General features: G+C 38.1%; 1 protein-coding gene across 1 annotated transcript in view; it reads left to right on the top strand.

The window, feature by feature from the left end:
* Nucleotides 1–15920, top strand: part of LOC149801207 (complement C3-like) — a 333137-nt gene that overhangs the window by 115271 nt on the left and 201946 nt on the right. Inside the window, exons 10-11 of the mRNA XM_089955246.1 lie at nt 1544–1696; nt 10990–11073. Of these exons, the coding sequence (XP_089811372.1) occupies nt 1544–1696; nt 10990–11073 (237 nt within the window). The remainder of the gene's footprint in view (nt 1–1543; nt 1697–10989; nt 11074–15920) is intronic.

Below are 15920 nucleotides of genomic sequence, written 5' to 3'. Positions count from 1 at the left end.
AAAGTTACAGGCTAGTTTCCCTTCCAAGTTAGATCAGAAATCTAAGGAGTGAAAATGACCAAGCAGAGCAAGCGGTCTTTACAGAGATGCACCTCTAAAGTATGACCAAGCTGTATACTCTATAAACCAAATTGCATCCATCAATCATTCACTAAAATTGAAGGAATTAAAAGTTGTATTAACTTTGTGCAAATAATGAAACTGTAGAGCAGACCTTAATACAAAATCACACAAAGGTAGCCAGTATTAAATGTTTCTTTATTGCCTGTGTCCAGGATGTGCTGAAATATAATGGAAGAGATAGTAAGCATCTTAATGAGCATGGTGTCTAATACTGGTACCTATGAATGAAAGGAAATCCAAATTGGTTGCAATATTTAGAAATCAGGATTTAATATTAAGTTTGTTTTTCTTGTGGTTGGAAAAAAATACAGGGTTGACAGGCAAATATTGTCTTTGCCAGGGAACCAGAAGAAAACTATTTTCCTTTTAGGCCTTAAATAGTTATCTTTAAGGTGAGTTTGTAAAACCAAACTATCAGCAGCTACAGTCTCTGGACACTATTATAATGTACATTCTGAGTGGATGGAGAGGTGTAATTACAAAAACATTTGATTGCATTCATAAGAAAATTGCAAGTAAGCATAAGCCATGTATGATGCCATAATTAATGATCATCATTTCTTTAGATGGTTATAGATAATTGTTTACAAGTAACTGTGATATTTCTGATATTGACTTTGGTCTAAAGGAAACTATTTCTCAAAAAACAAATGTCTAAGTTTATAAATTTATTTGCAGATAATTACTTCTTAAGATTTAGCCTGTTTAAAACCCTTACATATTTAGAAGAACATTTTATACCTTTGGTAGAATGGATTGATAGTTTTGACAGTATTAAAGTGCCTGAAATGTTTGCCATTAGATCATATTACATGTTTTGTAAATTATTTTATGGCATTTCATATATTCATTGTCCTTATTTGCACATTATTGGAAATTTATATTTTGTACTGTTAGTTTTTAATAAAGCAAAATAAACCCAATATGCTTTTCTCCAGAAACACTTCCAAATTTAATAACCTTAAGGAAAACAAATTGTAGACTTAAAACAAAACAAAGAAAAACAATCTGCAGATTTTAGCTTGTTTGAAAGACATGTAACTCTCTTGACCACAGATTATAGCTTTGTCTGTAAACATAACTGTACAGATCTTGTTTGAGATTGATATTGTGCATGAGTGCAAGAGACAATATTCATTAATTATGCTTTCATCTTTGGAATAATTTTATGAGAACATAGAAATAAATAATTAAACTTGATATGATATGAAGTTTGGGAAATCATTTACATAAGTTGTGTTCTTGTAATGCAACATTGTTTTTCCTAGTAAAATGGCCATTTGTTGGGTTATGCAAGCCAGGTGAGTGATATCAGGTCCGTTTTGGCCTCTTTTTTGTGTGCTGTTGGAGGTTAGTTAATGGAAGTATCCTTTTGGTAAATCATTCTGACTAACTTAAGATTTCCTTCTGTTCTAAACAGATTGATGTTTTCCATCTCGCTGGCGATCCAGCAGCCAAGATCAAACTGCAAGTGGAGATCAATACATTTAAAGCAGTTATTACAACAGATGAAAATGGTCATGCACTGTACAGACTGAATACAGAGAAGACAGCATCACAGCTTCAATTTAAGGTATAGATATGGAAACTGTAATAATAATAATGGTATGGCTCTTTATTTTTTTATATATACGTATGTATTCTCTATGTTACATGTATTATGTATTGGGCCAGCTATCTACATTATCTTGATAAATACTTAATGTAGATATGAAAATAAACTGAAAAAAGTAGTAACAAATTAAATGTTGACTTTAGTATAGACATTTTAATTAATGACTGAAATTTTGGAATGCCATGTTACATATTAATGGTCGATTTAGTTTTATGTTGTTTACCTCTTCATTCAGTTAGTTTGATTTTAAAAAGGAATGGCTGTCTCATTTTGTTCATTTAAACTGGATAACAAGAGAGATACAGGAAAGCCCCACTATAACATGATGGTAGCTGTCCATAGAATGTCACCGTGTTATGTAACATCTTGCATTATTGTGACAAGTCATTTAACTTGAGAATGATTGCATCTGTTTCCTGTGTTATACAAGATGGGAATTTGGGGTTGTGTGTAAAACTACTGACTTCAGTAACACCAGTACACCAACTTAAATAGAAAGTCTGGGCTAAGTTTTATGATCTTAATCAATATAGATTAATTATTAAATTTGTGTAAATCTTAGCACATTTGGTCTGCCAGTTTAGGAATAATCAGCCTTTAATGGAACAGTGATCCAAAACAGTAGGTTCACCATTTTCTCATAAATAGATCTGTATTTTTGACTGGTACTTCTGGTTAATGCCATGTAAGCTCTATCAGGTCTGTTGAACTCAAGCAATCATCCTGTGTGTGTGCATAAAGCTGTACTAGTATTGCAGACTGCTCCGGTGGCCTAGTGGTTAGAGCATCCACTTTGAAAGCAGAAGGTCATGGGTTCGATCCCCGGCTGAGTCGTACCAAAGACTTACAAAAATGGTACTAACACCTGCCTTGCTTGGCACTCAGCATTAAGAGGTTAGTGTTTGGACTGGTTGGCCTGGTGTCAAGATAATGTGACTGGGTGGGACATCATGCTACATGTCTGTGGCATGATGCCCCAATGCTAGACATCACTATAAACTGTCACACTGCAGATATCGTAGCAATATGACTGAAAAAGTGTTATAGCTATGTTAAAAATCCACATCACACACACACTAGTATTGCAAGTGCAAGAAAGTGGGCTCACTGCATTTTCAGTTGCAACTGATTAGACATGTAGTGTTATGAAATAACAATCCTGACATAAAGAATGAGCAGCTATTATGCCAAAATTTTATGAAATTTATGATTCATATGGTCATTAAAAATAATGTCTGTTACTTGATATGAGTATTGTATAATGAGACAAGTTAATCATATAAAATTACATGTTCTGTGGTTGATCAGTATCTTAAATGGGTTTGTGAAATGTGATAACATTAGATAGTAGGCCTACTCAATAAAAAAAATAAATGAAAGATAGTACTAATAGTATTTGTATCTCTTTCATGTACAAACGAACTAATCTATTTATCTTTCCTTGCTTTATAAATTGTGAGATGGGTCATTGTGATATAATTGAAACAGAAAGAAAATTTTGTTTTTTCTCTCAGTACCTCAATGAAATCGACATGGTGTGATCCTATGATGACTAAATTTCAGCCTTTATCATGATTATCTGATTAGCCACAACTTTGAAAATTGGTACACATACTAACATAATGATGACAATTATAAAGGCAAGATTTTCACTTTGAATTGATAAAAATTGGAACTAGTGAAAACACTGTGTTTTCTTGATTTATTTTTTGCTTACCTTTACAGAGGAGAGGAGATTTATTGTACTACCCCAACACACATATAACAGACATGATTTTTCTACGTTTTAAAGCAGAATTCCGCTTTTCTCCTGACTTGAATCCAGTTTTTTTATATAGTTCATTTTCCTTATCATCTCCAATCTGGTTTTTTAAAAACAGTCTGTTCGGTCCCATTCTGCAATGACCCTTGTAATGTATTCATTCCATATATTAGTTAGCCCACGACTCTCGTAAAGAATATTCTGATTGGTCAAAAGTTTAAATTCATCCAGTGAATCTTCGTGTAATGGAAACTGATGGCAATAGAAAGAAGAAGTATGTTTGCAAAAAATGATGTTCCGAGTCGTTGAGAGTGACCATGACATGAGAAGTTTAGATAAAGGTTTAAAATATGTATGGAAATGAGAATGGCTGAAGAGAAAAGTCGACAGAAATTTAGTTGGTCAGTTTATAAGAAAACTGAACGCTAGAGGACTGGCATTTTGTGACCTCTGCTCTATGTTAACTGTGGTTGGAAGAGTTAGGAACGGCACCTACAAAAGAAGCTGCATATGGAAAAATTGAAGCTCAGAAGGCACCTGGAAAAAGTGCAGTTAATTACTATAAGAGTGGTTTAAGATTGACATTGCCCGGGGTGGGAGTGGGAGACAAGCGCCCCAATCCTCCAAAAATGCCCCATGCGGCTTGCATCTCTGATTGCCTCTGTTAACTAAAATCCAGCTCCTGGCCTTCACAAGTGGCTTAGATTTGAAGTCCAGCAGACCATGTTTTCCACTAACAGGAGAAGGGGTGAAGGCAGGCCACTGGCGCCTTAAAACCAGTTGCTTCCGGTAGATGGGACTCCTAAATCTTGGATGGCAGCTTATCTAGGAGAAGGAAAACTCCGATTCCAAACCTCTGCTGCCTTGTGGCTATACCCACTCATGGGAAAGGCTAAGGGCATAAACCCCGACAGAAAATCCGGAGATGGAGTCCCTAAGGCGGTCTGACATTGACTTCAACATCATTCCGGCAACTCCTGCGACACCGTTGGTGCCAAGCTGTATCGGCATTCATCGTTCCCTTGGGCCCACCAGCTGCGTGGAGACGGGGGATCTGCTGCATGGACAACAGCTGATTCTCCATAACATCCTGCCCAGGCTTCATAGCTCCACTGGAGAGGACACTCCAGCGTCGTCGTACAGCGTTGGCACAACACGAGAAGTAGCAGTTTACCAGTTCTAAGTCAAAGCTCGATTGGCGTAGAGCTTGGCGCCAGGGCTAACTTCTGAGGGTGGGAGAGATCACCAGGTCTCACTGGACAGCTACCGCCCGCCTCAAGCTGGGCAGCCCCCAGTCAATAAGGTGCTGCCCGCCATGGCCTGCCTGCTTCAGTGGGTGCGTGGAGCTTACAGAACCATCTCGACAAGTGGGCCACAAAACTCCGCACCAGGAGAGACTAAAAGAAGAAATAAGAAGACTCCAACTCTTCGTTTTGCAACCTGGAACATCAGGACCATGTGTCCTGGATTGACCACTGACCTACAGCAGATCGACGATGCATGGGAGACTGCCATCATTGACAGAGAACTCTCCCGACTGAACATCGACATTGCCTGCCTCCAGGAGACCCGACTGGCTGACAGCGGCACCATCAGGGAAGCCAATTATACGTTCTTTTGGCAGCGGAAGCCCTCGGATGAACCTAGGCAGCATGGTGTAGGCTTTGCCATAAAGAACATGCTAATCGCCTTCATTGAACCTCCATCATCAGGTATTGAGAGAATCCTTGCCCTCCTGCTGTCAATATCCTTAGGCCCGGTCAACATTTTCAGCGTGTATGCCCCAACCCTCTGCTCCACCCACGAGGAGAAAGACAAGTTTTATGAGGCCCTGGATCAGGCAGTATCCAGTATCCCCAACAATGAAAGCCTTTACTTACTAGGAGACTTCAATGCTAGAGTGGGAGCTGACCATGAGGCCTGGTCCACTTCTGTCGGTTTTTACGGAAGGGGCAAAATCAATGAGAATGGTCAGCGACTGCTGGAGATGTGCTGCTCCCACAGCCTATGTGTGACCAACACTTTCTTCAAATGCAAGGAGATCCACCAGGTGTCGTGGAGACACCCACATTCACGCCACTGGCGCCACCTAGACCTCGTCATCACCAGGCAAGCAGAACTGGCCAGTGTCCTCCTCACCTGCAGCTACCACAGTGCCGATTGTGACACGGACCATTCCCTCGTGGCCAGCAAGGTGCGAATATTACCCAAGAAGCTGCACCATGCCAACACCTGCTGTGCAAGCAACCCAGAGAAAACACAGCAGTTCATCAGCAAACTGAAGGAAGCCCTCACCAAAGTGACACCTGATGACACCATTGACTCCAAGTGGTCCCATATCCATGACTCTGTGTACAATTCAGCCATCACAGCTTACGGGAAGAGGGAGCGAAAGAATGTCGACTGGTATGAGGCAAACTGGGTGGAGATGGAGCCTGTGACTGAGGCAAAGTGGAAAGCCCTCCTGGCATACATGGCTGCACCAAGCCTCAGAACGCTACAAGCCCTCAGGATTGCAAGGAACAACGCCAGAAGACCGCCCGCCGCTGTGCCAACACCTACTGGCTGAACCTTTGCAACAGTATACAGACAGCTGCCGACACTGGGGATACAAGAGGAATGTATGAGGGTATTAAAAAGGCGACAGGCTCCCCCCCCCCCAGCTACAAGACCGCTCCCCTCAAGTCCAGGATGGGTGAAGTCATCACAGACCAGGGGAAACAACTGCAGCGATGGGTTGAGCACTATCTCGAGCTTTATGGAACCCAAAACAATGTCACTGGAACTGCCCTGGATGCCATTCCAGACCTGCCTGTCATGGAGGAGCTAGACACACAGCCCACCCTGGAAGAGCTCGGAAAAGTCATCGATTGCCTTGCTTGTGGGAAGCTCCTGGAAGCGATGGCATTCCACCTGAAGTCCTCAAGAGTGGAAAACCAGCACTGCTCCAGCCCCTACACATACTCGTCTGCCTTTTCTGGGAGCAGGGATACATCCCACAGGACATGCGTGACACCAACGAGTGCAACAACTAGCAGGGCATCTCCCTCAGCATCGTCGGAAAGGCTTTTGCCCATGTTGCCTTGGCGCGCTTGCAGATCGTAGCCTCCCGTGTCTGCCCAGAGTCCCAGTGTGGATTTCAAGCCGGCAGGTCAACTGTAGACATGATCTTCTCATTACGTCAGCTGCAGGAGAAGTGTCGCAAGCAGCAGATGCCCCTCTACGTTGCCTTCATAGACCTGATGAAGGCGTTTGACCTGGTTAGTCAGAGTGGACTCTTCAGACTCCTGCAGAAGATCGGCTGCCCCCAATGTCTGCTTGCTGTCATCATTTTGTTCCACGAGAACATGCACAGCACAGTGTGTTTCAATGGCGGAACATCTGATGCATTCCCAGTCATCAGCGGATTCAAACAAGGCTGTGTCCTTGCGCCAACGCTCTTTGCCATCTTCTTCTCCATGCTTCTCCAGTACGCATTCAAAGACTGCAGCGAGGGAGTGTACATCCATACCAGGGCTGATGGCAAGCTGTTCAACATCGCCCGTATCCATACTAAGACTAAAGTCACAGAGGTACTCATCCGTGAATTGCTCTTTGCCGACGATGCAGCCTTGACATCACACACGGAAGATGGACTTCAGCAGCTGGTATGCCGCCTCTCCCATGCTTGTAAGGAATTTGGACTGACCATCAGTTTGAAGAAAACGAACGTCATGGTGCAGGACGCAGACTCCCCTCCCTCTGTCACCATCAATGGGTACAACTTAGAAGTTGTTGAGAACTTCACATACCTTGGGTCTAACATCTCCAGCTCACTCTCCATTGATTCTGAGGTGAATAGCAGGATTGCCAAGGCAGCAGCAGTGATGGTCAGACTTAACCAGAGAGTCTGGAACAACCCCAACCTCACAGAGAAGACCAAACTGCATGTCTACCAAGCCTGCTTGCTCAGCTCACTCCTCTACAGCAGCGAAACATGGACCACCTATGCAAGACACGAGAGGAAACTCAACAGCTTCCACCTGAGATGTCTGCGGCGCATTCTGCACATCCAGTGGCAGGACAAAGTACCCAACAGGTTCTAGAACGCGCCAACATGAACAGCATGTTATCCATTCTCAGTGAGAGGAGCCTTCGCTGGCTTGGCCATGTCATGAGAATGGACCCAGGCCGCATTCCCAAGGACCTGTTACATGGGGAGTTAGCAGAAGGTGCACGACCAACTGGACGACCACATCTGCGCTACAAAGATGTTTGCAAGAAGGATATGAAGATGGTAAACATCAATGTCAATGACTGGGAGAGCTGTGCAAATAACCGTTCCAGCTGGCATCTAGCTGTCAGGCAGGGAGTTCAAAACGCAGAGGAAGAGAGAACAATAAAGCAAGCTGAAAAGAGAGCTAGAAAGAAAGATAAACAAAAGCTTACTTTGGAGCTATGCCATTGTCTCCCGTAGACAGACGGATGCCAAGAGAATTACTATAAGAAGTATGATTTCTTACATGAGATGACAGATGTAGCTCGGTCAGAATATGCACACTGCATGTCGCCAATACAAGCACCAGCTTGAAAGGAGAAAGGCTCTCATTGAGAAGGAAATGAAAGGATTGGACATTGAACCCAAAAAGGAAGGGTAAACAAATCTTTGCCAAAGCTGCATAAAGAGATTGACTGGAATATCAACAGGCTGTGTCCATTGGAGAAAAAGACCAGTGAATTTATGGGATTATTTGTATATAGTTGATGTACTTGGGTGTTTATTTTACAGATCTGTTGAGTTTCTTGCAGCTTGATGAGTTTCATCCTCATCACAAAAATAGTTTAAGTGTTACCCGTATATCATGCTTCACTGATTTGACTTCGTTTTTGTGTTTTTTTTCAGGTTTGTTTCTTAAGCTCATTTCATGCCAGTATCATCAGATTTGATGATCGTTTGCATCTCTGTTATTGCCACACTCTTAGAATAAAAGGTCCCTGTTACCTGCACTTGTATTTTACAGGCTCATGCTGAGTTTTAAGTTGAACTACATGGCCACATAGTTTATTTGCATATACATACTACTGTACCAATAATTATGATAGTTGGTATGGAGATGCATCTTGATGAGTACTATACCGTCAATACAAAAGTTGGTCACTATTGCTCATATTTCTCACTTCTTTGACTTTGATTACTTTTTGTTTTAACTGTTGATGTTAGGATCATTAAATTAGATGATTTTGTATGACTATATTAGTACAACACTTGTAATCCACACATACATCAATATTACATATGTTCAGATACTTTTAACTGTATTTTTTCTTCATTTTAACAAGATATCTGAGGCCACTGGATTTACTGATAATGAAAGAAAGAAATACAGTGGGTAGTTATAATATCTGCTGGTATAAACTATTCAAGAATAAAGTTTTCAATAGTCCGATTAATCACACCCTCAAATTTATGTTGATACTGATGGATGATATGTGGTTATGATGTGACCTATTCATTGCATATATTCTATTAAACTTGCTCTTTTTTGTGTAACTTTGGATGGGATGGATATGTGTCACTTACCAACACTTGATTATTATGACCTAATATTAGTACAAAAGAAGTGGTGACAGTTACTGGTTGGTTTTAATTCCATTACCTCGTCAGCTATTGCAATAAAAAGTACACTGAGAATGCCTTTTATAATTAATGCATTGCACATATTTCTAGGATTGTTAACACTACTTTAGTTTTGGTGTCTGTGTTTAAATTAGTACACTTAGAATGTATATTCGAATAGATACATTTCAGTTTAAAAAGGGTCACTATGACCTCTTTGCATTATTTTGAACACTACATAATAATGGTGCATGTGTTCAAATTACACCATCTTTACCGAACATGTATGTCAAGTGTATATGGAAAATGAGCCATGTCACATTTCAAAACTGGGTTGTTGATACCTACTTTCATGTGTAAGTTGGCTGCTATCAAAATACTGACTTGTATCACAGTAGTGAATATTATCTTGTGAGTTCTGCTCACTAACCACACAAGTTCACTAGTTCAGTTCTAGTTTTTATTAGTAAGACATGAAAATAGTTGGCCAGAGGGCTTAACAGGTGCAGTCGTGTACATAATGAATTTCCCCCAACACAGTTTGTAAAAAAATAGAAAACAATTTACAGCTAATAATTTTAAACTGTCAAATCTCCTTTGCTAACACAAATACCATAAGATTTTAATATTTAGGATTTTGATTTTAGAGATGAAGAAAAATTATATTTTTTTATACTTAAATGCACTTAAAAATTAAATCTAATATTTTAAAACAAAACCATCTAAATGGTGTTGTAACTCATGGCCAAGACTTTTGTGCACAGTTATAAGTTAGATTTTACCATGTCTCTAGCATATTTGATAATTATCAAGGAATGGAATTTAATAACTAATACATTTTTCATTTTATATATTAAGTGGTTGGTTTTTTTATGGGGGTAGGTCTTAGAAACTTATTTGAAATGGGCAGAGACTAAAAGGTTGCAATGTTTAATAAAATCTTAATTGTGTTTAGTTTTACTTTCAACTCTGTTCAGTAAAGGTTTTCCTAGCATTCCTCTTGGCATGTATTGTAAAACTCTGATGAATCTCAAACTACTTGACATAAACTGATACACCTAACAAGTTTTATTTTGGAGACTCTTGTCTTAATGTTGTAAATAATCATAATTTTTTTCTACTACCATATACATCTTTCATAATAAAAAATGTAATCCCTTTGTTAGGATTTTGCACTATCTTCATCGGTAAATTTATAAAAACATGTTGAATACGTGTCAGTGTCAGCCCTGATTCCATTCTTACCATCATAAATGTATATACATGGCTTATTCCTATATTATTTATGGAAACTTTTAGAGTATAGTGCTCTTATCATGTATAAAACATTGTGAAATGTTTTACAGGAATGGGGAACCAAAACATGTCAGTTTATTTCATGTTTGTTCCCAAATTTGTTTTTGGAGCAATACAAAATAGTTATATTTTGAATTTTATTATAGATTTATGTATACATTTTGCTTCACATATTTTTCTGTTCAGTTCAAAAAGTGAAATTAAGTCTGTGTTCAATATAAAAAAGATAAAAATCACTTTTAAAGATGGTCAAATGTCCATGTACATAGGGGTTTCTTCATCCAACATAGATCTTGCATTATATGGTAATTTGATGAATCAACATCATAGTAATCTCTGGCACAAATGGCAGGCAGGTCTCTTGAGAGTATATATTGATGATTTTGCATAGCACTTGTTTTCACCTTTGTCAATCTTGACTAATATATGTGCAAACCATAGGTACATATATAGTTTTTAATAAAATTCAATAATGTTCATATGTTTTTTTAAAAATGTTTTTAGTATGTGCTAACAAGTACTGGTAGACGGATTGGTTTGCATGATTTATATTATCTATAACGTTCTTGGCAACCGTTGAATCATTTTCTTTTACAGATTAAGCCTGATCATTCCAGGGATTCCATAATGCATACAGTGAAGAAATATAATAGCAATCGATACTTGCAGCTAGAAATTACAGTAAGTGAATAGTGTTTTTCATCTACAGATTCAAATACTTTAGCCATTCATTGCATTTTACATCCAACATTCTTCTTTTCTATTCTTTAAATGTGGGACTGACAAGTTGTGATTTATTAATTTGTTTTTGAGTGTTTTATTTGCACTTTACAGGAAGCAAGTTTTTGGACCTCTCTCTCTTCAAAGGAAGCAATCATCTGTATATAGTAACACTCCCAACTGCTAAGTCCCTCTATTTCCAACATCTCTAGGTACCAGATTCAGCATTTTATTCAGACGCTTGGTCTGATGACTGGTATGATGCATGGATTCTGTCCATAAAAAGGAAGGATTTCTGGCCTCATTTCTAGAAACCTCATCTTTTTCAAAAGCCCCTGTATTGTTACACCAGTCTTAATTGTTAACTCCATGGGAAGAGGCGTACACCCTTCTCAGGAAGAGTGCAGCAGAGAGAGTGAAGATCACTCAAGATCTTGTTTTTTGGAATCTTGTGCCCTCAGTAGGACCCGCTGATTGCTCAGATACAGTTAGGATCTAAGTTTCATCAACATCCAAGTTCGTAGAAAAATTAGGACAGGTTTCTGAGTGGAGTTCCAGTTCATGCTTTGGAACACCACTCCTTTAACACCACATATACAGATTCAGGCAGGAATGCTTACCTACACCTTGAGTGATTAGTCCTTCAGGACCTAAAGGTTTGGGAAAAATCAACTATCTGGAAGTATGGGCTGTTTTTCTAGCACTTCAAGGGTGCTTCAGTTGCACAAGACATCTCTGCCTATTGGTTGCTTTTGACAAAATGTTGGTTATAGCACATCTCAAACATTAAGAGGGCCCTCATACCCCTGCTCTCAGCTTGGAAGTCATGAACCTCCTATTGGACAACTTGAGGAGATCCAAATCCACAGAGAGTCCTCCACATTCTGGGCAAAAGGTATATCCTGCCAAACAGATTGTCTATATAGGGCTGAGCAGTCCTCACAAAATGGTTTCTTCACTGGTTGGTAGCATAGACACTTCTTCATCAGTGGGAAGGTCAGTGGAAGACGTGTTTGCAATGAAAAAGAACAACAAGCTCCCAATTTATGCCTCTTTAGTGCCAGAATGAGTCCTCATGTTCTTCAGAGAGACAAGACATTCAAGTCACAGCTCTTCCAGATAGCTCCCTTTATTGTCCCTAGTGATTGTAGTTCAGTGAACTTGACAGTTTGGTCAATATTCTAACGGAATTGCTGTAGAGGATGATCTGCTGTTGCAGTACCAATGGTCCCTTATGTACAGTACTGATAAAATCCTCCACCTTCATGCCTTGTTCATATCAAATGATCTGTCTTCCTGTTTTTAATTAAGTTTGCCAAATCCTTAAATCAGTCGACCTCCAAGGTTTACAATGTCAAGAGGAGAATTTTAAGTAGTTGGTGCAATAGAGAATGCATTGATCATATCTGTTGGTGCAGTATAGAATGCATTGATCATATCTGCCATCTTTAACTGCTGTTGCAGATTTTCTTTTTCTTTGATGAAAATGATTGCACAGTATTCACCATTAAGGGCAATGGATCAGCTCTCTCTAATACTTGGACTTAAGCTCTGTATGGATTCCACGGAGGAGTCAAATTTACATCTGTCATAACTATGCAGGTTATTCTAGCTCCAGTGACCAGTTTTTTACTAATTAATTCTGAGGTGGAACCTCTTGTGTGTTCTTTGGTCATTATCTAAACCTCCTTATGAACCTTGGAGTGAAGCTTCCTTTGAGAACCTTACCTTTAAAAGTTTTCCTTCTCTAGCATTAGTCAGGAATAGGAGTGAATTTCATGCTTTGTCAATGGAAAAGGATTGTTTGTGTTTCATCAGTAACTATGATTTGGTTGCCATGATGTTAGATTTATTGCTGCTTATTTTGTTTGTTTCTTATCTATGAATGACTCATGAAAGCTACCTTCTGGTAATCTGACTCCACTTTCTTATCATTTTAGTTTTGATAAATGTTGCACCAGATTATGGGTACAGTGTGACCCACTATAACATGGTAGTTGGGGTCCATAGAACCCAACCATGTTATATTCCAAACTATGTTATAACCAACCTAGTCAGTTAGCTGAAGAAAATGATGCATTTACCTAAAATATGGCAGGCAGAGAGGGGGTGGTAATAAAAGTGGGTACAAAAATTAAAACTTTTGATTAAATAAAGACAAATTAGTCTGAAAAAAACCACTTCTATATTGACAGCTTACATTTGTGTAGTCAGTCCATAATCCGTTAAGTTCTGTACTGTATATAATAAATCAATGAATTTGAGTATAGATCTCATGTTATAAACTACACAACATGTATGACTCAAAACCCATTGGAAAACACAAATAATATCTATTGATCACGTTATAAACTACATATTTGACTCGCATTCCATTAGAAAACACAAATAACATATTTAGATAAAATAATAGTCCTCGTTTTGATCTATATCTGATTGTCACTTAACAATTCACTACATTTGTCGCAAGTAGCACATGCATATAGCTGTTTACACACTACATGTACATGTAATAAAAATGGCCTAGAATTTGGTCTGCTGGAGACAATATCATCTTGGCATGGCTACCCTGGGGATAAGGCTGTTGATAAGGAAAACAAAATTTTAACAAATTACAAAGGTTTAACAAAACATTTGCAAGATACCCCATCTTCAATTAACTTGAAGGCTATATATCTATGGTTTCAAAAGATCGGGAATTTAATTTGCATTGATGCTGTTGATAGCGACCGTAAGCATATTTTTTCCTGCAAAAATGAAACGAAAAAGCAACAATCTCTCATATTCCATTGTTTTTCTTTAAGTTTGGTGCTGATTTTCTTTAAGGAAAGGTGATTTGTTTTTATTGAAGATTGTAGTTGGTTTTCTTTGAATGAAGGGTGCATGGGTTATTGAAGTTACCACTAAATGACAGCTTTGGAAGACCAAATGGTTTTCTGTTTCTTAGTGTGTCAGCAACATCAAATAATTGTAGAACATTGATTCAGACTGATTTTTTTCACTTGCTTAGTGTTTATACAGAATGATTGGAGCTTCAGAGGTGATTAGTTTTCATTGAAGTTTTAGCAAAACTAATTTTTTCTTGGTGCATTTTAAAAAGACAAAGAATTTGCTGTTGTTTGGTAGATTGTAGCAATTACTTTTCCTGCCTTCAAAATGTTGGTTGATTGGAACTAGTCCCTGTAGCATAAGTGGACCAACAAGTAGATCTCGGTTTGTTTTGTATTTTTGTAGTGGGTGGGTGGGGTTGCGACATTTCTGGTGGGGGAATAATGCTGACATCCATGCATGCACCAGACATTTAAAAAAAAAGGTCAACAGATGATGAATACACAGGTGTTCTGTTCTGTTCTGACAGGGATTACTACAGAAGATATGAGTGTTCTGAAGGATTTAATTATATGAGTGAAAAGAAGCGGGATTTTACTTACCATCCACATATAGAGGTCAGACAAAATAAAAATATTAATTACTAGTGAGATCTCATGGCAAACATTACACAGGCCAGATGTCCAGCAAAACAGTTAAGATAGTTTGTCAGTATGAACATAGAATTTGTTTATCTAACAATAAATAAATTCCAGTGCATTTTATATCAAGTTTGTGGCTTCCTTTCATGGTGTTTCTGAATTTCTTCACTGCAAACCCAGGGTTGTATATACAAGTTTAAACAGTAAATAATGTTGTGGAAAAAATGCCAGATGGTATATTTTGTCGCTAGTAAAGAATATAAATCACAATTTGTGATGTTGGCAAATAAACGTTTTACACATTATTTTTTGTACTTTTGAAAAGAAAAACCTTTTTTTGAGTATGAGAAAAATACACATAAATGAAATTGCAGGAGCCTTGACTTGATCATCTTATATTAAAATTCAAACTGTTACATATATCTGATTTAATATATATTTATTTTAATTTAATTTTTTGTTTGTCAGTTTTAAATTTTTCTTTCTTTTTCTTACATGCTATTGTAATGTAAATTTATTTACTGGAGATGATATTTTTCCAGAAAATTGGTTGACCAGAATCAATCTTTTCATAAACACCAGGTGTTGGCCTGGATGCTGACTTTGATTCAGAATTAGTAAACAAAGTTCTATTTTTATTTTAAAATGATTGGTTGTTGCCAAGGTCATGATGGGACTACGTTGGTTAAGAAGTAAATACTTTTTTTAAGTTTTATTCTGGGAATAAAGTTATTGGTCTAATCAATGCCATATTCTGTGTACATGATATAAACAAGATCTCGTGACCCCCCTTCTCATTTCGCAACTTGGGAGAATTTCGAAACCACGTCATATGATACAATATAACCTTTGTTTTAGAGAGAGAGAGATCTCAGTTTTGGGCTTTTTTTTACTGATGTCAAGTTATTGTGTTGTAGCCAGATCTTGAACTATAATTTTCTTCAGATCAGTTGGATTTTAAAAGGATTAATTCCTTTTTCTCTGGAAATATTTTGAGGAGTGCTTACACAGACATTTTGGAAAGACATTGTTTGCACATTTAATTTGGATTCCCAACACCAGAGTGCCATTATTTGTATTTCTACAAGGAACTGTAGATAAGCACAGTACTGACTACAGCATACGTCATCGTCATCCATCTTGGATTTTCCATCAGGATTCGAACTTGAAATTATTAGAACATTTGTTACTAGGACTTTTGCAAAATAATTCGTGGATTATTCTTAGATTAGTTTTTGATTTGGTTCTTGAAACTGTAAGTTCTTTTCTTTTTTTATTATTTTTACAGAAGTTTTCCTGTGAAATAAATTATTTGTTAAATTCAAAAAGCTTGTTGTT

Source organism: Sinohyriopsis cumingii, chromosome 4 (assembly GCF_028554795.1).
Source record: "Sinohyriopsis cumingii isolate HCF-2022 chromosome 4, ASM2855479v2, whole genome shotgun sequence".
NCBI classification, from domain to species: Eukaryota; Metazoa; Mollusca; class Bivalvia; order Unionida; family Unionidae; genus Sinohyriopsis; species Sinohyriopsis cumingii.
The sequence above is the reverse complement of the archived record's forward strand: the minus strand, read 5'-3'. Positions and strand labels throughout refer to the sequence as shown.